General features: G+C 46.4%; 1 protein-coding gene across 1 annotated transcript in view; it reads right to left on the bottom strand.

Annotated features, from left to right (window-relative positions):
* Positions 1-343: 343 nt before the first annotated feature.
* LOC115113230 (regulating synaptic membrane exocytosis protein 1-like) overlaps positions 344-24,576 on the bottom strand; it is a 73,993-nt gene continuing 49,760 nt past the window's right edge. The window contains exons 17-32 of the mRNA XM_065012798.1: positions 17,456-17,627; positions 17,070-17,174; positions 16,479-16,541; positions 13,803-13,904; positions 13,381-13,458; positions 12,700-12,762; positions 12,315-12,380; positions 7,300-7,415; positions 6,998-7,122; positions 4,074-4,237; positions 3,772-3,983; positions 3,450-3,603; positions 3,168-3,280; positions 2,969-3,070; positions 2,698-2,837; positions 344-2,615 (exon numbers count right to left, since the gene is read on the bottom strand). Of these exons, the coding sequence (XP_064868870.1) occupies positions 2,400-2,615; positions 2,698-2,837; positions 2,969-3,070; positions 3,168-3,280; positions 3,450-3,603; positions 3,772-3,983; positions 4,074-4,237; positions 6,998-7,122; positions 7,300-7,415; positions 12,315-12,380; positions 12,700-12,762; positions 13,381-13,458; positions 13,803-13,904; positions 16,479-16,541; positions 17,070-17,174; positions 17,456-17,627 (1,991 nt within the window). The 3' untranslated portion in view covers positions 344-2,399. The remainder of the gene's footprint in view (positions 2,616-2,697; positions 2,838-2,968; positions 3,071-3,167; positions 3,281-3,449; positions 3,604-3,771; positions 3,984-4,073; positions 4,238-6,997; positions 7,123-7,299; positions 7,416-12,314; positions 12,381-12,699; positions 12,763-13,380; positions 13,459-13,802; positions 13,905-16,478; positions 16,542-17,069; positions 17,175-17,455; positions 17,628-24,576) is intronic.

The following is a 24,576-nucleotide window of genomic DNA, read 5'->3' as shown; positions in this document are numbered from 1 at the left end:
CTATGCATCAATTATATTGTTATGAACGCTAACAACAGTTGATAGAGAATGATGCTGAACAAAGGCTGTAGTAGCATTGCAAATGCTTTCAAGTCGTGGGCATTGTGAAGGCCAACCCACATCAGCCCACCACTGATGTGCAGCACCTACCTTTGTTCAGGGTTATGGTTAGGATTCAGTGTTAAGAGAAGGGAAGGGAAGGGAAAGTTGTTCAATTGCTTAATATGTCGGCGCATAAAAAACACGGGCTGTGTTTACGGCTCCTTTGTACTGTGCAGCAGCCATTTGGCAGTAGATAAGTTAGTCGTTTTCAAAATCGTATATACCCGTGTATTGACATTCATTTGAGTCAATTCTCTCACCCTTTTCTTCCACACAGTCTTTTATTTGTAAATAATAAAAATGAACTCTTGAATATAAAACGTACACATCGGTAGAGCCACATCTGTTGTACAAACAAGAAATGTAGCAGTGAATACTTCTTTCCTAGATATGGTGTGTTGGGGGGGGGGGGGGGTACCCATGGACTGTAAACAATCAGTATCATGGATTAATACTGACAAAGGAAAGGGCAGTGGGCCGCACCGCAAGAGGTTCAACTGAAAGGTCAGCAAACAACATTTTCATTGGCTTTAAAGTTCAGTCCAAACCATGAGAAAGTAGGGCGTTAAAGTAGGGGGTTAAAGAAACAAAATGGAGTGTGTTGCAAATAGTCATGTTGGTGTTGGCTGCTATTTCGAGAAACTGAAAGGCCTGTTGGCTCCCTCTTGTGGTTGGGCACCGCTCAGCGTCTCTCGCAACACAGGGCATGGGGCTCTGATCTGTTTCCATAGGACCAGGAATGTTTGGATCGGTTTGTGTGTGTGTGTGTGTGTGTGTGTGTGTGTGTGTTTGTGTGTGTATGTGTGTGTGTAAATATTGTCAAACTTCTCCCCCTGACTCATATTTACAACGTGTGTGTGCGCATAGGTAATGCGTGTAGTCAGATACACTCATTTGATAATCATATATCTATATCTTTATAATTTCTGTCAAGTCATAATTTTACTTCATATACATTAAGCTCTGTTTTTTTATACACACATTCTCTACCTCTGTTTCTAGCCCCACTGTCATAGACTACTGTTAAAGCACCTAGATCCTCAGATAACTAGGGGGTTCCAGTTTGCTCAGTACTATGATACAGCAATGCTCTCCAAAGGGCTCAAAAGGAACACAAGAAAATAAAAAAGGCTTTTGGAGACTTCCTAATATGGAAATTCGTACCCAGAGTTGGAGGTGTGGCCTGGGCGGAGCTTATTCCCCCGGTGTCCGCCCTTGGATGGCGGATGGCTTTTCTGTTTGTATTCATATTCAGTACGAGCAAACTGTACAAGTACATGCAACATACAAGCTGGCCTAAAGTATGTGGAACTAACACACATTTAGTCTCTTTTTTTTTTAAAGTAATTTGTCTGGCTTTTGTTTTACAAAAAAAATGTGCATGCAGCTTGGGCCGGGGTCCCGAGTCATGCTGCGCCTGCCTCGCTCGCGGGGGCGGGACGAGAGGGGGGTGTGACAAGACCTCTGCAGGTCTGCAGACCACCGTCACTCGAAAACCAAATACACACACAGGGAGTCTGCACCACATGGTGCCTTTCTGAACTCTAGGCAAATAGAATAAAATATATCTAACCATAATTTGGCCTCTGTTTTTCTTTCTCTTTCATAATCAATCCTTGTCCAAAAAAATAATCAAGCTTTTGTGCTTGCTTTGATCTTCGGACAAGTGTTTTTTCCACCTGTGCAGACTCCCTTCCCTAACAGATTGTGCAACCATGCCAACCCTCACAGACACCTGTAGTGACGCCATGACGGCATCAATGCTGAAACACATTTCGATGGGCAACTGTCGGCAGGGCATCATCAATCTTTTCTCTTTGTCTCCTGCACGCTCTTTATGGCCTCACAATAACCTCTTCACTGATTGGCTTCACCAAGCCTGGGCTGACATCCCTTGTGCCACCGAACAGAATGGGCTGCATGAGTCCCTTCTATCTCAGGAGCACCTGCCATAACACACTCAACGGCGGGAGAGGAGGAATGGACAAAGAGGAGACAAAGAAAGGAGATGTCAGAGAGGAGGACGAATACAAGAGGTGAGACTCAGGAGTAAGGCCCCAGCAGCCCAGAGAAAGGTGGGAAAAGGGAAGGAGGCATGGGAAGTGATTGTCAGAATCCAGGTAAGCTCTGATTGGCTAGTTCTCTATCTCCTTTCCTTCCTTTCTCTCTCTCTCTATTTATCTCTTTTTCTCTCTGTCTGATTTGCTCTATTGCCCCAAGGGAAATTGGCCCTAGGTATGTAGTCATGCACTCTGGTCATTTGTGGTCCATTTGGGGTTGTGGTTGCGTTGCGGTCACTAAGAGCGCATATTAGCTGGTCCTGAGCTGTCCAGGGATGTCTGGGATGCCCGCCGTGTGAGCGAGGCTAATGTAGGGTCCACCAATGAGGAAGGGGGAAACAGTTTGTACCAGCCAATCACTGTGCTAGAGAGGTCCAGCTCCTCCAATAGGATCTGTGCAACTCCCATGAAGCATTTGTGGTCCAGTCGCCCGTAGTCGCCCCAGACTATTACCTGTGGACGGTGAGAGAGATATGTTAGGCCAAGGAAACACGCATGCACAAACACACACAGTACAACTCCATGGATTTATTACCTGGAGGATCTTCCCCTGTGGGCTCTCTTCAAACAGCAGGGCCTGCTGGTAGAGTGGCTCCAGGGTTTTACGTGCAATCTTGGTTTTCTTTTTGGCTTTACAGGCCCCGTTATCCAGCAGGTACACCTTGACATAGGGAGCTGCAGCGAGAGAGAGGTGGGGGGAGAAAGGAATGAGGGTATGGAGAACAAACACACTTATCTGTCTGTGTTTGGGTGGGTGGGTGGGTGGGTGCGGGCATTTGTGCTTTTGTGCTTTTTGTGTGTGGTACCTGGGAGTGATCTGGACCCTGGTTTGGGGTTAAGGCCACGTGCCCTGATCACCTCTACCTCCAGCTGGCCTTTTTTATCCATCATTCCAATTTGAACATCTCCTGTAAAACACACAATATATCTTATCCAGTTCTATGACTGTGTCATACCGCATGTAGTGTATTATGTCAGGTTACACAAGTCCTTTGTGTCACTCACCCATGGCAGGTGTGGCTAATGTTTGCCGGCCCACCAGTTGGGCGGGGCCAAGGCCATCCAGGAAATCACTAAACTGACTGTCAGCCCCCAGCCTCATCCCCGAGAAGATTAGACTGGAATACACACACACACACACACACACACACACACACACACACACACACACACACACACACACACACACACTGGGGTTAGACTACTGAATAATGTTAGACATGATAAGCATTGAGAATGACACTACCGCTACAGTCAAAGAGACTGAGAGAGGCTAGAGATACTGACTTCCCCTCAGAGCTGTAGCTGTTCATGCTGCCGTCGGTGGAGTCTCTGCTGGCCTGGCGGGGGTACTCTACAGCCATACCCACCTCTGTACTCCGCTGGATCTGGATTTTGTTCTTTTTCTTGCCCTTCTTCTTGGTATCCACCCCCACTGCTTCTTATTGCACACACACACAGCAAACACACAGCAAACACACAGCAAACACACAGCAAACACACAGTAAACACACAACCATTGCATGAACAATACCAACAGGTTGTCAGGTGGGTGCTGGATCCAGGACGTGTGTATGATCGTCTTGTTTTTGTGGTCTGTCCGTGTTACCTTTCTGGGAGGTGAGCTGTGAGGTGCTGCAGCTGCGTCTGGAGGGCAGGCCCACGATGGCCACCACCCGTTGGCTGAGGCTGGAGCGCCGCTTCTTGCCCCCGCCCAATGCTGTATCTGATTGGCTGCCGTCTGTGTGCTCAATGCCATAGATCTCACCGCTCACGCTGGTGCTCTTCAACATGCTCTGGCCTGACGCACGGACCGCCTTGCTACACATACAGACAGACAAATACATGTTGTAGACATTACTGCAACACACAGGAGGGTGTGTGTGTGTGTGTGTGTGTGGTTCTATTTACTTGAAGCGTCCCCGGGGTCTCTCTGACTGGATGGACATGTAGCTGGTACTACTGATGCGGGAGGCACTGCTGGTGCGAGAGATGGCTGACACGTCGCTGACATCACTGTCTGAAGACTTGCGGGATACATTCTCACAGCTGGTTCTCCTCTGGTCCTTATACAGCTAGAGAGAGAGAGAGAGAGGACGAGAAGATATATATACATGTTTTTAATGCCAATAAACTGAATTGTTTTGAATTGAGAGGGGGTGAGAGATGAGTGAGGGGTGAGAGAGGCAAGATTAAGATGGAGAGTGAGAGAGAGGGGGACAGAGAGAGATGGTGAGAGGGAAAGAGATATGGGACCCGAGAGAGAGAGAGGGACATAGAGAGATGGAGGGAGGGACAGAGATATGGGGAGCGAGAGAGAGAGGGACAGAGAGAGATGGTGAGAGGGACAGAGATATGGGGAATGAGAGAGGGACAGAGATATGGGGAGCGAGAGAGATGGTGAGAGGGACAGAGATATGGGGAATGAGAGAGGGACAGAGATATGGGGAATGAGAGAAGGACAGAGATATGGGGAATGAGAGAGGGACAGAGATATGGGGAGCGAGAGAGAGGGACAGAGAGCGATGGTGAGAGGGACAGAGATATGGGGAATGAGAGAGGGACAGAGAGAGATGGTGAGGGACAGAGATATAGGGAGCGAGAGAGAGGGACAGAGATATGGGCGGTGAGCGAGAGAGGGACAGAGAGAGATGGTGAGAGGGACAGAGATATGGGGAATGAGAGAGGGACAGATAGAGATGGTGAGGGACAGAGATATAGGGAGCGAGAGAGAGGGACAGAGATATGGGGGGCGAGAGAGAGAGGGACAGAGAGAGATGGTGAGAGGGACAGAGATATAGGGAGCGAGAGAGAGGGACAGAGATATGGGGGGCGAGAGAGAGAGGGACAGAGATATGGGGAATGAGAGAGGGACAGAGATATGGGGAGCGAGAGAGAGAGGGACAAAGATATGGGGGGTGAGAGAGAGAGGGACAGAGAGAGATGGTGAGAGGGACAGAGATATAGGGAGCGAGAGAGAGAGGGACAGAGATGGGGGCGAGAGAGAGAGGGACAGAGAGAGATGGTGAGAGGGACAGAGATATGGGGAATGAGAGAGGGACATAGATATGGGGAATGAGAGAGGGACAGAGATATGGGGAATGAGAGAAGGACAGAGATATGGGGAATGAGAGAAGGACAGAGATATGGGGAGCGAGAGAGAGGGACAGAGAGCGATGGTGAGAGGGACAGAGATATGGGGAATGAGAGAGGGACAGAGAGAGATGGTGAGGGACAGAGATATAGGGAGCGAGAGAGAGGGACAGAGATATGGGGGGCGAGAGAGAGAGGGACAGAGAGAGATAGTGAGAGGGACAGAGATATGGGGAATGAGAGAGGGACAGAGATATGGGGAGCGAGAGAGAGAGGGACAAAGATATGGGGGGTGAGAGAGAGAGGGACAGAGAGAGATGGTGAGAGGGACAGAGATATAGGGAGCGAGAGAGAGAGGGACAGAGATGGGGGCGAGAGAGAGAGGGACAGAGAGATATGGTGAGAGGGACAGAGATATGGGGAACTAGAGAGGGACAGAGATATGGGGAGCGAGAGAGAGAGGGACAGAGAGAGATGGTGAGAGACAGAGATATAGGGAGCGAGAGAGAGGGACAGAGATATGGGGGGCGAGAGAGAGGGACAGAGAGAGATGGTGAGAGGGACAGACATATGGGGAATGAGAGAGGGACAGAGAGAAATGGAGGGAGGGATAGAGATATAGGGAGCGAGAGAGAGAGGGACAGAGATATGGGGGGTGAGCGAGAGAGGGACAGAGAGAGATGGTGAGAGGGACAGACATATGGGGAATGAGAGAGGGACAGAGAGAGAAGGTGAGGGACAGAGATATAGGGAGCGAGAGAGAGGATTTTGAAAAACTCCCATATCTACTGGGTGAAATTCCACAGTGTGCCATCACAGCAGCAAGATTTGTGACCTGTTGCCACGAGAAAAGGGCAACCAGTGAAGAACAAACACCATTGTAAATACAACCCATATTTATGCTTATTTATTTTATCTTGTGTTCTTTAACTATTTGTACATTGTATATATATATATATATATAATATGACATTTGTAATGTCTTTACTGTTTTGAAACTTCTGTATGTGTAATGTTTACTGTTCATTTTTGTTGTTTTTCACCTTATATATTCACTTTGTATGTTGTCTACCTCACTTGCTTTGGCAATGTTAACACATGTTTCCCATGCCAATAAAGCCCTTGAATTGAATTGAATTGAAATTGAGAGGGATAGAGATATGGGGGGAGAGAGAGAGAGGGACAGAGAGAGATAGTGAGAGGGACAGAGATATGGGGAATGAGAGAGGGACAGAGATATGGGGAGCGAGAGAGAGAGGGACAGAGATATGGGGGGTGAGAGAGAGAGGGACAGAGAGAGATGGTGAGAGGGACAGAGATATAGGGAGCGAGAGAGAGGGACAGAGATATGGGGGGCGAGAGAGAGAGGGACAGAGAGAGATGGTGAGAGGGACAGAGATATGGGGAATGAGAGAGGGACAGAGATATGGGTAGCGAGAGAGAGAGGGACAGAGATATGGGGGGCGAGAGAGAGAGGGACAGAGAGAGATGGTGAGAGGGACAGAGATATGGGGAATGAGAGAGGGACAGAGAGAAATGGAGAGGGACAGAGATATAGAGAGCGAGAGAGAGGGACATAGAGAGATGGAAGGAGGGATAGAGATATAGGGAGCGAGAGAGAGAGGGACAGAGAGAGATGGAGAGGGACAGAGATATGGGGCGCAAGAGAGAGAGAGAGAGGAACAGGAAGAGATGGAGAGGGAGAAAGACAGGGGCTTGACCTCTCGTGACAGGTGACTGACCTCGCGTTTGCTCTTAAGCGCCCTCTCCAGGTCCCTGCCGGAAGTGGAGGGAGCAGCAGAACTGTAGGAATCCCTCTTCTGCACCTTCATCTGGAGCTGACGAACACGTTCCTCCGCTGCTAGAGCTACACACACACACACACACACACACACACACACACACACACACACACACACACACACACACACACACACACACACACACACACACACACACACACACAGGAATGAGTCAAAGTAAGCACACACACATATCACGCACTCAGGTTTACAGAAAAAAATCAAGTCAAGAAGCCACACACCTTGTTCTACGGGACTGCTACTCTTGTCGGGGACCTGTGGGAGGTGTCTGACCCTGCGAGCTGCTGACGAGGACGTCACTGAGGAGGACAGAGACGCACCACCTTGGAGGGGGCCCCTGAGAGAAAGAGAGAGATGAAAGAGAGAGGGTGAAAGAATGAGAGAGAGAGATACAACAAGGGGATGTATCGCTTCATGGAAATCTTGCAGCACAAACTATTCCCTTCACTGCTGGACACAGAGTTTGTACACAGACAGTGAGCTCCAAAAGTATTGGGACAGTGACAAAAAAAAAGAAATTCAGCTCTGTACTCCAGTACTTTGTATTTTAAATGATACAATGACTATGAGGTTAAAGTGCACTGTCAGCTTTAATTTGAGGGTATTTTAATCCATATCGGGTGAACCGTTAAGAAATTACAGCACTTCTTTTGACATTGAGGGACAGAGATATTGGGAAAAAAAGTATTGGGAAAAAGTATTGGGAAAAATGTACTTATGTGTATTAAAGTAGTAAAAAGTTATATATTTGGTCTCATATTCATAGCATGGAATGACTAGATCAAGTTTGTGACTCCTTGGTTGTGGATAATCCTGAATGAATTATGGATAATGAGGCACACAAATGTCATACCCCCGAGACATGACAACCTCTCACCAATAATAACAGGGGAGTTTATCATTTCTTGGGGATATGATATTTGTGTGTATGTAACACTCTCACTCATTATTCACAAAATTATCATCCTTCCAGAAGATATAATCCTGACACATCTAGCGTTCCACCCAAGCCGGCTTGTCGTTCGTTCTAACAATTCGGTTGCCAGAGACGCGACCCTGTCGTTCAGTCTTTTTGTTTTGTATTTATGGACGTGGCCCGATCTAAATGTTCTACTGCCCTACTGACTGGCAGTTGTTATCCCTTGCTAGCTAGCTAGCCAACGACAGCTAACTTAAAGTCACGACGAACAGCAAGAACAACAAAGCAGCTGCATTTCCGTTTGTCTAAGATGTTCTCTAGTGACATTAATTTGGAGACACCCATTACAATGAGTTAATGAGGTGTGATTTCGCCTGACATTGAAAATGTGCTCTCTCGTCCGGACACTGTTGTTCAAAGGACCTAACCAAGACCACAGCTAACACAATCACTTCAACTGAAGCTGGAGAGACTGCCAAATAGCTGCACGTAGTTTTCAAGTGATATTTCTTTGTATATATCCATAAACATGATTCTCATTCACGATTTCGACTGGCAGAGAAACGTTGCCTGCCTGTCTGTCTCGTCTCGACTCGTTCATTACTATGGGACAGCTGGAGATCGAATTTGAATATTGAAACAATGTTGTAAATAGTCGGAGAGACAAGCAGCAATGGTTGTACAAATCTCCGCTGTTGAAAACGAAATGTTAGTCTAAAAGAAATGTGAGATAATGTCAAGATACTTTTATAAATAGCCTGGCTGGGCAGATGAGACAGTGGATTGTCCAGTCAGATGGAACAGAGTAAATAGGCATTTTAACAACATAGATTTAGCCGGTGGTAACTTGTGGAATAGACACAAATCAGCATTCAGGATTAGACCCACCCGTTGTATAAACACACACCACACATACACTTACACACACAACCCACCACACATTGGCACAGCGCTGGAGTACAACGTCAAATAAATAGTGTGTCTGCATTAAAGGCAGTGGGATCACAGAGGAGGAAGTTAACAGCTCTCTCTCTCTCTCTCTCTCTCTCTCTCTCTCTCACTCTCTCTCAATCTCTCTCTCTCTCTCTCTCTCTCTTTCTCACTCTCTCAGACCACTCCTCCAGGGGGTCAGATATGAGGGGTCAGAGGTCAGCACCTGTTTGTTGGGGTGAGCCCAGGAACCCCGGAGGTTCCCCTTACCGAGTGGCCGCAGGGGAGGGGACCGTCCTCGGGATGGCCTCAAGATGGAGGTGGGCTTATTCTTGGGGCCCCCACACACACACCATACACACTGTGTGCACACCGTCGCACAGCGCAAAGCAGCATGCAAAAAGGAAATAAAATAACAGAATAGAGACAAAAAGAAAAGCAAAGGGAAGGTAAGGATGGAAAACATGAAAAAAATATTGTCAAACACATCAGTGAATCCTGGCCCATGCTCTCATGCTAACGTCAGCATCACCATGCTAACCATGAGTTCAAATCAAATCAAATGTTATTGGTCACACACACATCTTCAGCAGATGTTATTGCAGGTGCAGCGAAGTGCTTGTGTTCCTAGCTTCAACAGAACAGTAGTATCTAGCATTGCAGTTGTATCTACAAACGGTTCACAACGATACACACAAATCTAAAAGTAAAATAATGGAAATAAGGAATATTTCAATATTAGATTGAGTAATGTCGGAGTGGCTTTGACTAAAATATAGTAGAATAGAGTACAGTATATATATATATATATGCACTGTTGCGCCTTCTTCACCACACTGTCTGTGTGGGTGGACCATTTCAGATCGTCAGTGATGTGTACGCCAATGAATTTCAAGCTTTCCACCTTCTCCACTGCGGACCCGTCGATGTGGATAGGGAAGTGCTCCCTCTGGTGTTTCCTGAAGTCCACGATCAGCTCCTTGTTTTTGTTGACGTTGAGTTAGAGGTTAATTTTCTGCCAGGTTATTCTCCCAGGGCCCTCACCTCCCTGTAGGCTGTCTCGTCATTTTTGGTAATCAGGCCTACTACTGTTGTGTCGTCTGCAAACTTGATGATTGAGTTGGAGGCGTGCGTGGCCACGCAGTCATGGGTGAATAGGGAGTACAAGAGGGTACTAAGCACACACACTTGTGGGGCCGCTGGGTTGAGGATCAGCGAAGTGGAGGGGTTGTTTCCTACCTTCACCACCTGGGGGCTGCCCGTCAGGAAGTCCTGGACCAGTGGCACAAGGCGGGGTTCAGACCCAGGGCACCGAGCTTACTGATGAGCTTAGAGGTACTATGTTGTTGAATGCTGAGCTATAGTCAATGAATACCATTCTTACATAGGTATTCCTTGTCCAGATGGGATAGGGCAGCGTGCAGTGCGATGGCGATTGCATCATCTTTGCACCTATTAGGGCGGTAGGCAAATTGAAGCGGGTCTGGGGTGTCAGCTAAGGTAGAGGTGATATGATCCTTAACTAGCCTTTCAAAGCACTTCATGAGTGCTACAGGGCGATAGTCATTTAGTTCAGTTACCTTTGTTTCAGTACAGGGTACAGGAACAATGGTGGACATCTTGAAGCAGACTGGGATAGGGAGAGATTGAATATGTCCGAAAACACTCCTGCTAGCTGGTCTGCGCATCCTCTGAGGACGCGGCTATGGATGCCGTCTGGGCCGGAAACCTTGGGAGGATTAACACGCTTAAATGTCTTACTCGCGTCGGCCACAGAGATGGAGAGCTCACAGTCCTTGGTAGCGGGCCGTGTCGGTGGCATTGTGTTATCCTCAAAGTGGGCAAAGTACGTGTTTAGCTTGTCCGGAAGCAAGATATCGGGGTCCGCGACGTGGCTGATTTTCCCGTTGTAGTCTGTGATTGTCAGCAGACCCTGCCACATAAGTCTTGTGTCTGAGCTGTTGAATTGGGGTTGGAACTGGTTCAGGGAAGTGAACCAAAAACCGTAAAATAATGACATTTTTCAAGGAACCGAACCAGACCCGAGAACGAAGGCGATCTATACTGTTCCAGAACAGAACCATTATTGAAAAGCATGGGAACCGGTTAACAATCCCCCACACAAAAAAAATGCAACAAAGCGCCTATGCAAATTAGAGAACAATAACATTGACTTTTTCAATGCTAGTTAAGAATACTATAGTTTCACATTGGAGTCATTAACAACAAAAAGATAAGCCGTGTTTTTGTTTTAACAACTGGTGCCGCTCTGCAAAAAAAAAAGCTTGTTGTCTAGCGAGATTATTAGGTAGCTCTGGTCTCGCTCTCGAAAACTCTAGGCACCATTCAGTGTAATGTAATGTAAAACGGAGAGTCATGATCAAGGGCTCTGGTCCAACACTAGTTAAGTCAATCCGTTGAAGTTGAAAGACATTTAAAGTTCCTTCACATAAGCCACTCCTCCGTAGGTATACATCTGTGGGCCTAATTCAGATAATGCATGTTATAAAAACAAGATGCCCGGCATTATCCTCACCAGCAAAAACAATGTTACACCCAACACTACACTTGTCTGTCCAATGCATGTACATAGTTTGCCTGCTCCATAGCAAGCTGCTCTACGCATTGGTGAAGTAATTTAATGCCGAGCTAAATTTAAAAATATATATATACGTATATTTAAGAGGTTTAAAAAGGAACAGAAAGAACAAAATAAACTGTAACTTATTTAGGTTCAAACCGGTTCAGAGTTTCTGTTCTGGATGAAATGATTAGGAAAATAAATTGGTTTCAACCCTTGATGCTAACCACTGCAGTACAGTACAGTACCACTGCAGTACAGTACCACTGCAGTACAGTACCACTGCAGTACAGTACCACTGCAGTACAGTACAGTACCACTGCAGTACAGTACAGTACCACTGCAGTACAGTACCACTGCAGTACAGTACAGTACCACTGCAGTACAGTACCACTGCAGTACAGTACCACTGCAGTACAGTACAGGCACAGATGACAACCTCTTAAAAGCAATAGATAATTACCAAATCAAAGTTGAAATAGTGGTACAGTGGATGAACTGGTGAACAGAAAAGAGGTAGACCCCCACTCTAGGATCAGTTGACCCGCAAACCTAAATTGTTATGGGGGAAAACTGATCTTAGATGTCTATGGGGAACTTCATCCTACTCTGGGAACTCATGAGATGGGACAGTCTATGATGGCAGGATGAAACCCACAATGAGATTCACATGCTCAACTCAAGCTTTCACTTTAATCCTGTACTGGTGTGAATGGGAGATTTTTTTGGAAAGTTTACGGATTGGGCCGGAAGTGATGATGTTGAAACACAAAAATCTGGGTATATGTTATGGTTGGCCACCTTACCTGTCTCTGCCAGGGAGCTTCTTTCCTAGAGTGTGACAGGTTGATGAGTCCAGGGTCCGAGTTTGCCTGGGAAATTGGGGGATGAGTGGAAAACAGAAAGAATCGGATGGAGGGATGAATAAATGAATGGAGTATGGGAGAGGGGTAAACAGCTGGGGTAAGTGAGAGAAGTCTGATTCTCTATTCGTAATGAATCGGACAGCCTTATGCTCTACAGAAGCCAGCTGAGATATGGATTTGATGTAGCTGCCTCTGTGTTGTCAATACACAACAATGGAACATGGAACAAAGATCATGAAGAAGCATCACACTCTCATGCATTCTTTGAACAAGTACTGTGTGTGTGTGTGTGTGTGTGTGTGTGTGTGTGTGTGTGTGTGTGTACCTCTTCTTTGCACTGAGGTGGTTTACTGTCTCTTGTCTAGGAACTAGACGCTCCATCATCCATCTGCTTCATACACACCACAAACATGAAGGTGATGGGATGACATGACGGGAAACACAGACACACGTACACAGACAGACACAAACACACCACTTGTGACTTACATAGATTTAAACTCAACTTTGAATCCTGAATGATGTGTCTTTTGTTATGAATATGAAAGACAAACAGTGATAATGAGGAAAGCTCAGTTGGCATGCAATAAACAGACAAAAGCTTCTGAAATCACTCAATTCATAGACTACAACTCCACAAGCGAAAAGCAAAACAGCACAGCCATTCTTCATGAGAAGATAGAGGCTGCAAGGATTTTAGAACACAACGTTTACACGGGAGAATGCTAGAACACAAACTAGATTGTAGAACACAACCTATAGACTGTTACATTCTAGAATCCAAACTACAAGCCACAGTGATTCTAAAGAACAAATTAGAGCCACCAGAATCTACGCCCAAAGACCCTAAAAATAGTCCCATTGAACAAAATTATTGATTGGGATACGTTTAGGGTTAGAGGTTAGCTAGCTATTACACTGTGTGTTGGGGTTTAGTACAGGTGTTGGGGTTAAGGTTGGGGTCAGCTGCTAACAGGGGTGATGGGGCCGGATGGGAAGGGGGTACCTGTCGTCTTCTGGGGAGGCGTGTTGGATTAGAATCCTGGGGCTGGCGGGGCGTCTGCGGGGCAGAGACTGGGAGCAGCTGAGACCCGCAGCACCCCGGTGGACACACAGAGAAACACATGATCACCTGCACTCTTATAGGGGCTTTATCGTGTTCATGGGTCTATCATATGTCCGAGTCCCAGCTTAAGGCTGTTATCACAAAAAAGGGACCCTCCCTTTATGTCCTCTCATAAAGTAGCTATGTACAAACACTCACTCCATGAGACCCCCCCTCCCCCACCACCACACACACATACACAGATACACACGCACGCGCACACACACACACACACACACACACACACACACACACACACACACACACACACACTAAAAGAGTGTAGGAGGTGGGGTGCAGAGTACAAGTCAGTGGGCTGGTACCTTTTGGGCTCTGGTGAAGGAACACTATGGTTCCTTTCTGGGTTCAGACAGTTGGTGCTAGCGCTCCTAGTCTTAACCCTGTCAAGAGAAGGCTGTAGATCACTAGCCCAATAACATGCCATCCAATGCAGGAGAGGAGAAAACAGGACAGGAGGAGATGCAGAAAAAAGAAGAGAAAAATGGAAAAGAAAGAAATGTTAGATACCCAAATCATAAAGGACATGCTAGTCTGAACCTGGTTTCGAGTGATTAGGTGATTGACTACAGTCACGGCAATGCAAGATGTTGTCAGATAGTAAGGTAGTCAGGTTGTCTCTGAGACCTGTTCTCCGGTTCTCAGAAGAGTCATTGACCATGGTATGAGGCTAAAGGTCTGTCTGTCTGTCTGTCTGTCTGTCTGTCTGTCTGTCTGTCTGTCTGTCTGTCTGTCTGTCTGTCTGTCTGTCTGTCTGTCTGTCTGTCTGTCTGTCTGTCTGTCTGTCTGTCTGTCTGTCTGTCTGTCTGTCTGTCTGTCTGTCAGTCTCTCTGTGTGTGTGTGTGTGTGTGTGTGTGTGTGTGTGTGTGTGTGTGTGTGTGTGTGTGTGTGTGTGTGTGTGTGTGTGTCTGCGTGTGTGTGTCATACCTAATGGTGATCTTGTCTGTAAACCTGAGAACTCGTTGTGTGAAAGAGCGGCACGTTGCCGTGACAACACTGGAGTGCACCATTGAGCTAGTCTTTAGACATGCAGGCAGCGTGGAACTTCACACAAGACAATTAAAAAAAAATCGAAACAAAAGCATGTTATTAAAACACAACAAAAATCAACTTAACATCAAACAAACAAAGGCCAAGAGCGGGTAAGGATGTGTCTGGTAGCCTACAACTGTGGACAATACTCCCATGGGCAAGATTGCAACAACTGTTCATGAAGTGCATATTGGACTACCTTCAGTACCGGCTCCAAGTGAATTGATAGAATTCATTCAAGGATATCAGTAAGATTAAGATCAGTAAGACCAGGATACAGTATCTGTACTGCAACATTGGTATGAAGTCACTCAAGTGATATTACCTCCTTAATATCAAACTACAAAAGTATAACGTACCACAACAACACTAACTTACAAGATAATTGTGTGTGTACATGGGGGGGGGGGAGACGGGGTACAAAGTTTGGAGGGGAACGACTTTCCAACACAGCCTTGCTCTCTTCTTCCACATACCTGTAAATGTCCTTGTGGATGCTGTTGACTAAGAGAGGCATCTTAGCGGGGAGAGTGTTACTGTGTCTAGAAGCAGTGGTGGAAAAGTACCCAATCGTCATACTTGAGTAAACGTAAAGATACCTTAATAGAAAATGACTCAAGTAAAAGTTGAAAGTCACCCAGTAAAATTCTACTTGAGCAAAAGTCTAAAAGAATTTGGTTTTAAATATATTTATGTATCAAAATGTAATTGCTCATATACACTTAAGTATTAAAAGTAAAAGTATAAATCCTTTCAAATTCCTTATATTAAGCAAATCATTTTAATTTCGGGTTAGCCAGGGGAACATCCCAACACAAACAAAGAATTTGGGTTTCGTTGGTCCATGAATCCGCCAGATTAGAGGCAGCAGGGATGACCAGGGATGTTCTCTTGATTAGTGCATGAATTGGACCATTTTCCTGTCCTGCTAAGCATTCAAAATGAGTACTTGTGGGTGTCAGGGAAAATGTAAGGAGTAAAAAGTACATTATTTTCTATAGAAATGTAGTGAAGTAAAAGTAAAATTTGTCAAAAATATAAATAGTGAAGTACAGATACCCAAAACATTGACTTAAGTAGTACATTAAAGTATTTTTAATGAAGTACTTTACACCACTGTCTAGAAGACCTCCTGAGGTGTGATGTGTGTGTGCATGCAGGAGATGGAGATAGAAAAAGGGGAAGGAGGAAAATGGATTAACAGAATGGAAATACAATTCCCAAACTACTGCTAAAGAAAGACAGGAGAGCAGCATGCCAGCCATGTGGAAGCATGTATACCAGCCTTTGCCAGTCTCTTCCAGCCATGTACCAGCCAGGCTTTGCCAGTCTCTTCCAGCCATGTACCAGCCAGGCTTTGCCAGTCTCTTCCAGCCATGTACCAGCCAGGCTTTGCCAGTCTCTTCCAGCCATGTACCAGCCAGGCTTTGCCACTTACCTCTATGGGTGGGCTCACTGGGACAGTATTGCACCTTTGTCCAATATAATGGATCTGGTAATGCACTGAACTAGTGTCAAAAAGTGCCCTCTAGTGCTCGAGGCACATTATTACAGCCATGAACGGATCACTGTAGCTACATGACGCTAACTCTGAATAACTAGCTGCCCCTCAGGCATTGGCCAGGGTCAGCAGAGGCTATGTGCGGTCAGCGGTGGACAGTCCCAGTGTTGACGTCTGAACGGGTGTGTGTTGTGTCACTGTCACATGGGATAGGATGGACACACTGAAATCGCATGTCAATTGCTCTCTCACACACATTATGACAGAATAAGAAGCATTTAGATCAAGGGTGAAGTCATGTAGGAAATCTCCACACATCTATATGCAGCTCCAAAATCAATGGAAAAAGACAAGGACCACTTAAGATGAAGCGTCATAAGGACGCTGAGAATGAGGATTATGATCATACCTAGTACAAATAATAACACATGTCCTGACTCCTGTTTACCTTTTAGTGTGTAGGCACTCTGCACTTTTGCCCCGCATTGATTGGTGGATCAAGATGACCTCACTGTGGTTACCATGGGGATGGATGACACATGAGGAAATAAACAACGGAAGCCAAACCGGAGGACAGAGAAAGAACATAGATACAAAGCTGAGCCAGCGGAGAACAATGGGACAGGTAGAAGTTGCCCCTAACCACAGATCTAGATTCAGATGATTCTATCCCATATTCTAACCCTAACCATTACAGGGGATGAACGAATCTGACCCGGTATCAGTGGTTAAGGGCAACTTCTACCTACTCCGACAGGTACACATACGACAGCAAGAGATGCTACGACGCCTTATAACACTTACTAAACTTTTGTCTCATGGCTATATATTGTTCTGAGAGTCTGAATCAGCAAACAACTGAGAACAACATACACGTGAGCAGCCATATCCAAACATAATCCTGACTATTCGTTGTGCTGAATCACAGAAAGGAAGAGAGCAGAAGACAAAGGAAGAAATACAAAAAAAATCCAGGGCCACCCGATTGTACACACACAGACACACACAGACACACAGACACACAGACACACACACACACCTGTCATCTACATAGTCCTGCTCCTGGTAGTGTCCTCCGGCAGAGTCGTAGTAGCGGGTGGGAGAACTAGACCTCCTACTATGGTGGATCTCATCATCCAAACTCCTGACACAGATGAGGGTTAAGTAAGATATGGAGATGAGGAAGAGGGAGAGAGTGCAAAAGAGAGAAGAGGTGGGGGGGGGGGAGAAATAGAGAAAAAGCCTTTTAGCTGTGGTAACAGTGTATGTGTTGGCTGTGTTACCAGTGACAGTAAGAGCAATATTGGCAGCATTACTTATTCTGGGTCACAAAGGCCGAAACACAAACTTGTCCCTGAAGTTCTCTCCTCAACCCGCTCTCTTCATCAACACCCCATCTCTCCCTGTCCTTTCCACTCCCCTCACCTCTGGGTGGGAACGTTGGTGGGTCGTGATCGGACCCTGCCTTGTTCCTCTCTGTGAGGGGAGACAGATCGAGAGCGATGCTGGGGTGTCCTCTGCTGCTCCGGCACCTCCAGAGTGGTGGCGTGGGGAACCCTCTGCTGCCTCTCCCTCTCCCGCGAGCCTCTTTCGGCTGCTACACCACACACACACAGCCACAAGGGGAGAGAAGCATTGTTTATAAAAGCAAAACATACATACTGTACTGTCCCAAGCTGGCACAATTTTAGCCCTCAGCTCTAATATGACAATACTGATACAAACTACTCATTCCAGTTGAACCCAAGGATACACAGTGTTCCTGCTTTACCAAACAACCTCCTCCTGTGAGCTTATAATGTTCAGCTTGCATAAGGAAGTAATGACCTGCCTGATCCCGAAACAGTGAAAATCTCGCTGCAATCACACTGCAAATAACTAAGGACGATGTGAGTGTTTTTTTGTCATCTTTAAAGGAGAGGAATGCTTCATTAAAGCTGAGAGTGGGTCCCTTTAATCTCCAATTTGCTTTTCTACCAAGAAAAATAATGAGAGGTTAGTGGCGGTATCAATTTCTTTCTATCTTCCTCTCGCTCGCTCTCTTTTTTTTTCTCTCTGTCTTTCACACACACACATATGCCCACACGCACACACCCACAACCGCAGACAAATACGGCAGTGAAGTTTCCTGAGTGTTCTGACAACAACAGAATAACGTTTTAGTGGTAGAATGTCGATGGAATGTCTCTCTTAGTAAGAAGACAGCATTCCCATGCCTCCACCCACCTTTAGATACAACTGGAAGATGGAACTGCAGCGGATAGCTTTGACCTCCTGACCAACTCTGCTATTTTGTGTTGTTTTTAAAAAAAAATTTTATATGAAGTTAACTTTTTAGGTTCATAATATTTCTGCCATCATTTCCTATGACCGAAAACAGCTTCTGGATATCAGAACAGTGACCAGGCCCTAATCCCCGGGACTCGAAAGAGGAAGAAACAAAATGGGCGAGCTCCCTGACAAGACTAAGACAGAGGTTAAATAAACCGCCTCCACCCTCTGTTCTATTGGCAAACGTACAATCACTGGAGAACAATCACTGGAGATCTTATCAACAGGACCTGAAGAACTGTAATATCCTATGTTTCTTGGTGTCGTGGCTGAACAAGGACAATATTCATCTATCGTTTTTTTTCCAATGCATCGTCAAGGCAGCTGGTGGAGGATCTCCTCCTGGTGGAGGATCAGCTGGTGGAGGATCTCCTCCTGGTGGAGGATCAGCTGGTGGAGGATCTCCTCCTGGTGGAGGATCAGCTGGTGGAGGATCTCCTCCTGGTGGAGGATCAGCTGGTGGAGGATCTCTAATGTTGAGGAAGTCTCAAGGTTTTGCTTGCCTTACTTAGAATACCTAATGATATGCTGCAGACCATATTACAGTATTTACCAAGAGAATTTTCATCTATATTCTTTTGTAACTGTCTATGTACCATCACAAACCGATGCTGGCACTAAGACCACACTCAACAAGCTGTATAGGGCCGTAGGCAAACTAGAGAATGCACATCCAGAGGAGGCGCTCCTAGTGGCCAGTGTTTTTAATGAATGCAGGGAAACTGAAATCCGTTTTACCAAATTTTTACAAGCTACAAGCATGTCATCTGTGCGACTAGAGGTGAGGAAAACTCTAGATCACCTTTACTCCACACACAGAAAGACATACAAAGCTCTCCCACACACTCCATTTGGCAAATCTGACCATAACTCTATCCTCCTGATTCCTGCTTACAAGCAAAAACTCAAACAGGAAGTACCCTTTATACACTCAATAAGGAATTGGTCCGATGAAGAGGATGCTAAGCTACACAACTATCCTTTTGATAGCACAGACTGGAATATTTTTTTTATTTAACATTTATTTAACTAGGAAAGTTAGTCAAGAACAAATTCTTATTTACAATGACGGCCTACCCCTGCCAGACCCGGGCCAATTGTGCGCCGCCCTATGGGACTCACAATCACAGCCAGATGTGATGCAGCCTGGATTCAAAACAGGGACTGCAGTGATGCCTCTTGCACTGAGATGCAGTGCCTTAGACCGCTGCGACACTCGGGAGTCCGAATATGTTCCTGGATTCATCCAATAACATTAAGGAGTTTACCACATCAGTCACCGGCTTCATTAATAAGTGCATCAATGTTGTTGTCCCCACAGTGACCTTACGTACATATCCCAACCTGAAGTCATGGATTTCAGGCAACATCCGCACTGAGCTAAAGGCTAGAGCTGCCGATTTCAAGGTGCGGGACACTAATCCGGACGCTTATAAGAAATACCGCTATGACCTCTGATGAGCCATCAAACAGTCAGAACTTTGGTCAATGCAGGGTTTGCCAACTATCACAGATAATAAATGGAAACCAAGCGGCGAGGTGCCCAGTGACGTGATCATACCAGATGAATTCCTTCTATGCTGGCTTCAAAGCAAGCAAAACTGAACGATGCATGAGAGCACCAGCTGTTCCGGATGACTGTGTGATCTCGCTTTCCATAGCCAAAGTGAGTAAGACATTTAAACAGGTTAACATTCAAAAGGTTGCAGGGCCAGACGGATTACTAGGATTCGTACTCAGAGCATGCGCTGACTAGCTGGCAAGTGTCTTCACTGAGTGTCTTCAACCTCTCCCTGACCCAGTCCGTAATACCTACATGTTTCAAGCCGACCACCATAGTCCCTGTGTCCAAGAATGCCAAAGTAACCTGTCTACATGACTATAGCGCTGTGGCACTCACATTTTTTGCCATGAAGTGCTTTGAAAGACTGGTCATGGTTCAAATCAACACCATCATCCCATACACCCTTGATTGACCCACTCCAATTCGCATACCGCCCCAACAAGTCCACAGATGATGTAATCTCTATTTCACACCACCCTCTCCCACCAGGAAAAGAGGAACACCTACGTGAAAATCTGTTCATTGACTACAGCTCAGCATTCAACACCATAGTGCCATCCAAGCTCATCACTAAGCTCAGGACCCTGGGACACGAGACAGCAGTGTGGCAGTGTGGTGCCAGGACAGCAACCTCTCCCTCATCGTCAGCAAGAGAAAGCAGCTGATCGTGGACTACAGGATATGGTGGGTTGAGCAAGGCCCCATCCACATCGACGAGGATGTAGTGGAGCAGGGTTGAGAGCTTCACGTTCCTCGGTGTCCACATCACTAAGGAATCACCATGGACCATCCGCACATACCAACACAGTCATGAAGAAGGCACGACAATGTCTCTTCCCCCTCAGGAGGCTGAAAATATTTGTCATTGGCCCACAGATCCTCAAAACACTCTACAGCTGCACCATTGAGAGCATCTTGACTGGCTGCATCACCGCTTGGCAACTGCCTGGCATCTGACCACAAGGCGTTACAGAGGATAGTGTGTACTCCCCAGGACATCACTGGGGTCAAGTCTGAACCAAGTCTGGAACCAACAGCACCCTGAACAGCTTCTACCCCCAAGCCATAAGATTTCCAAATAGTTAGTTAAATAGTTCACCAATAGCTACCCGGAAAATCTGCATTGAGCTTTTTTGCACTAACTCTTTTGACTCATCTACTGTTTATTATCTATCATGTTGCCTAGTCACTTTATCCCTACCAATATGTTTCATATCTACCTCAATTACCTCGTACCCCTGCATATCAGCTCGGTACTGGTACCCTGTTTATACAGCCAAGTTACCATTATTCCTTGTGTTATTGTTATCACTTCCGGCGCGTGTTATCACTTCCGGCGCCGACAGAGATGGCCGCCTCGCTTCGCGTTCCTAGGAAACTATGCAGTTTTTTGTTTTTTTCATGTGTTATTTCTTACATTGGTACCCCAGGTCATCTTAGGTTTCATTACATACAGTCGGGAAGAACTACTGAATATAAGAGCAACATCAACTCACCATCAGTACGACCAGGAATATGACTTTCCCGAAGCGGATCCTGTGTTCTGCCTTTCACCCAGGACAACGGAATGGATCCCAGCCTGCGACCCAAAACAAAGACGTCGTAAAAGAGGGAAACGAAGCGGTCTTCTGGTCAGACTCCGGAGACGGGCACATCGCGCACCACTCCCTAGCATACTTTTCGCCAATGTCCAGTCTCTTGACAAAAAGGTTGATGAAATCCGAGCAAGGGTAGCATTCCAGAGGGACATCAGAGACTGTAACGTTCTTTGCTTCACGGAAACATGGCTCACTCGAGAGACGCTAACGGAATCGGTGCAGCCAGCTGGTTTCTTCACACATCGCGCAGGCAGAAACAAACATCTTTCTGATAAGAAGAGGGGCGGGGGCGAATGCCTTATGGTTAACGAGACGTGGTGTGGTCACAACAGCATACAGGAACTCAAGTCCTTCTGTTCAACTGATTTAGAATTCCTCACAATCAAATGTCGACCGCATTATCTACCAAGGGAATTCTTTTCGATTATAATCACAGCCGTATATATTCCCCCCCAAGCAGACACATCGATGGCTCTGAACTAACTTTATTTGACTCTTTGCAAACTGGAAACCACATATCCTGAGGCTGCATTCATGGTAAAACCTTGGATCATTGCTATTCTAACTTCTGTGACGCATATAAGGCCATCCCCCGCCCTCCTTTCGGAAAAGCTGAACACGACTCCATTTTGTTGCTCCCTGCCTACAGACAGAAGCTAAAACAAGAAGCTCCCGCGCTCAGGTCTGTTCAACGCTGGTCCGACCAATCTGATTCCACGCTCCAAGACTGCTTCCATCACGTGGACTGGGATATGTTCCGCACTGCGTCCAACAACAACATTGAGGAATACGCTGATTCGGTGAGCGAGTTCATTAGAATGTGCATTGAATATGTCGTTCCCATAGCAACGATTAAAACATTCTCAAACCAGAAAACGTGGATTGATGACAGCATTTGCGTGAAAGTGAAAGCACGAACCACTGCTTTTAACCGGAAACATGACCGAATACAAACAGTGTAGCTATTCCCTCCGCAAGGCAATCAAACAAGCTAAGCGTCAGTATAGAGACAAAGTAGAGTCACAATTCAACGGCTCAGACACAAGAGGCATGTGGTAGGGTCTACAGTCAATCACGGATTACAAAAAGAAAACCAGCCCCGTCACGGACCAGGATGTCTTGCTCCCAGGCAGACTAAATAACATTTTTGCCCGCTTTGAGGACAATACAGTGCCACTGACACGGTCCGCAACCAAAACATGCGGACTCTCCTTCACTGCAGCCGAGGTGAGTAAAACATTTCAACGTGTTAACCCTCGCAAGGCTGCAGGCCCAGACGGCATCCCCAGCCGCGCCCTCAGAGCATGCGCAGACCAGCTGGCTGGTGTGTTTACAGACATATTCAATCAATTCTTATTCCAGTCTGCTGTTCCCACATGCTTCAAGAGGGCCACCATTGTTCCTGTTCCCAAGAAAGCTAAGGTAACTGAGCTAAACGACTACCGCCCCGCCCCGTAGAACTCACTTCGGTCATCATGAAGTGCTTTGAGAGACTAGTCAAGGACCATATCACCTCCACCCTACCTGACATCCTAGACCCACTCCAATTTGCTTACCGCCCAAATAGGTCCACAGATGATATAATCTGAACCACACTGCACACTGCCCTAACCCATCTAGACAAGAGGAATACCCACGTGAGAATGCTGTTCATCGACTACAGCTCAGCATTTAACACCATAGTACGCTCCAAACTTGTCATCAAGCTCGAGACCCTGGGTCTCGACCCCGCCCTGTGCAACTGGGTACTGGACTTCCTGACGGGCCGCCCCCAGGTGGTGAGGGTAGGTAACAACATCTCCACCCCGCTGATCCTCAACACTGGGGCCCCACAAGGGTGCGTACTGAGCCCTCTCCTGTACTCCCTGTTCACCCACGACTGCGTGGCCATGCACGCCTCCAACTCAAACATCAAGTTTGCGGACGACACAACAGTGGTAGGCTTGATTACCAACAACGACGAGACGGCCTACAGGGAGGAGGTGAGGGCCCTCGGAGTGTGGTGTCAGGAAAATAACCTCACACTAAACGTCAACAAAACAAAGGAGATGATTGTGGACTTCAGGAAACAGCAGAGCGAGCACCCCCCTATCCACATCGATGGGACAGTAGTGGAGAGAGTAGTACGTTTTAAGTTCCTCGGCGTACACATCACAGACAAACTGAATTGGTCCACCCACACAGACAGCATCGTGAAGAAGGCGCCGCAGCGCCTCTTCAACCTCAGGAGGCTGAAGAAATTTGGCTTGTCACCAGAAGCACTCACAAACATCTACAGATGCACAAACGAGAGCATCCTGTCGGGCTGTATCACCGCCTGGTACGGCAACTGCTCCGCCCACAACCATAAGGCTCTCCAGAGGGTTGTGAGGTCTGCACAACGCATCACCGGGGGCAAACTACCTGCCCTCCAGGACACCTACACCACCCGATGTCACAGGAAGGCCATAAAGATCATCAAGGACAACAACCACCCGAGCCACTGCCTGTTCACCCCGCTATCATCCACTAACATTGAGTGGCTGCTGCCAACACACTGACTCAACTCCAGCCACTTTAATAATGGGAATTGATGGGAATTGATGTAAAATATATCACTCGTCACTTTAAACAATGCTACTTAATATAATGTTTACATACCCTACATTATTCATCTCATATGTACATGTATATACTGTACTCTATATCATATATTGCATCTTTATGTAATACATGTATCACTAGCCACTTTAAACTATGCCACTTTGTTTACATACCCTACATTACTCATCTCATATGTATATAGTGTACTCTATACCATCTACTGCATCTTGCCTATGCCGTTCTGTACCATCACTCATTCATATCTTTATGTACATATTCTTTACCCCTTTACACTTGTGTGTATAAGGTAGTAGTTTTGGAATTGTTAGGTTAGATTACTCGTTGGTTATTACTGCATTGTCGGAACTAGAAGCACAAGCATTTCGCTACACTCGCATTAACATCTGCTAACCATGTGTATGTGACAAATAGATTTGATTTGATTTATTTTTCTCTCTGCATTGTTGGGA

The sequence above is a fragment of the Oncorhynchus nerka genome, linkage group LG28 (genome assembly GCF_034236695.1).
Source record: "Oncorhynchus nerka isolate Pitt River linkage group LG28, Oner_Uvic_2.0, whole genome shotgun sequence".
Classification (NCBI taxonomy): domain Eukaryota; kingdom Metazoa; phylum Chordata; class Actinopteri; order Salmoniformes; family Salmonidae; genus Oncorhynchus; species Oncorhynchus nerka.
The sequence above is the reverse complement of the archived record's forward strand: the minus strand, read 5'-3'. Positions and strand labels throughout refer to the sequence as shown.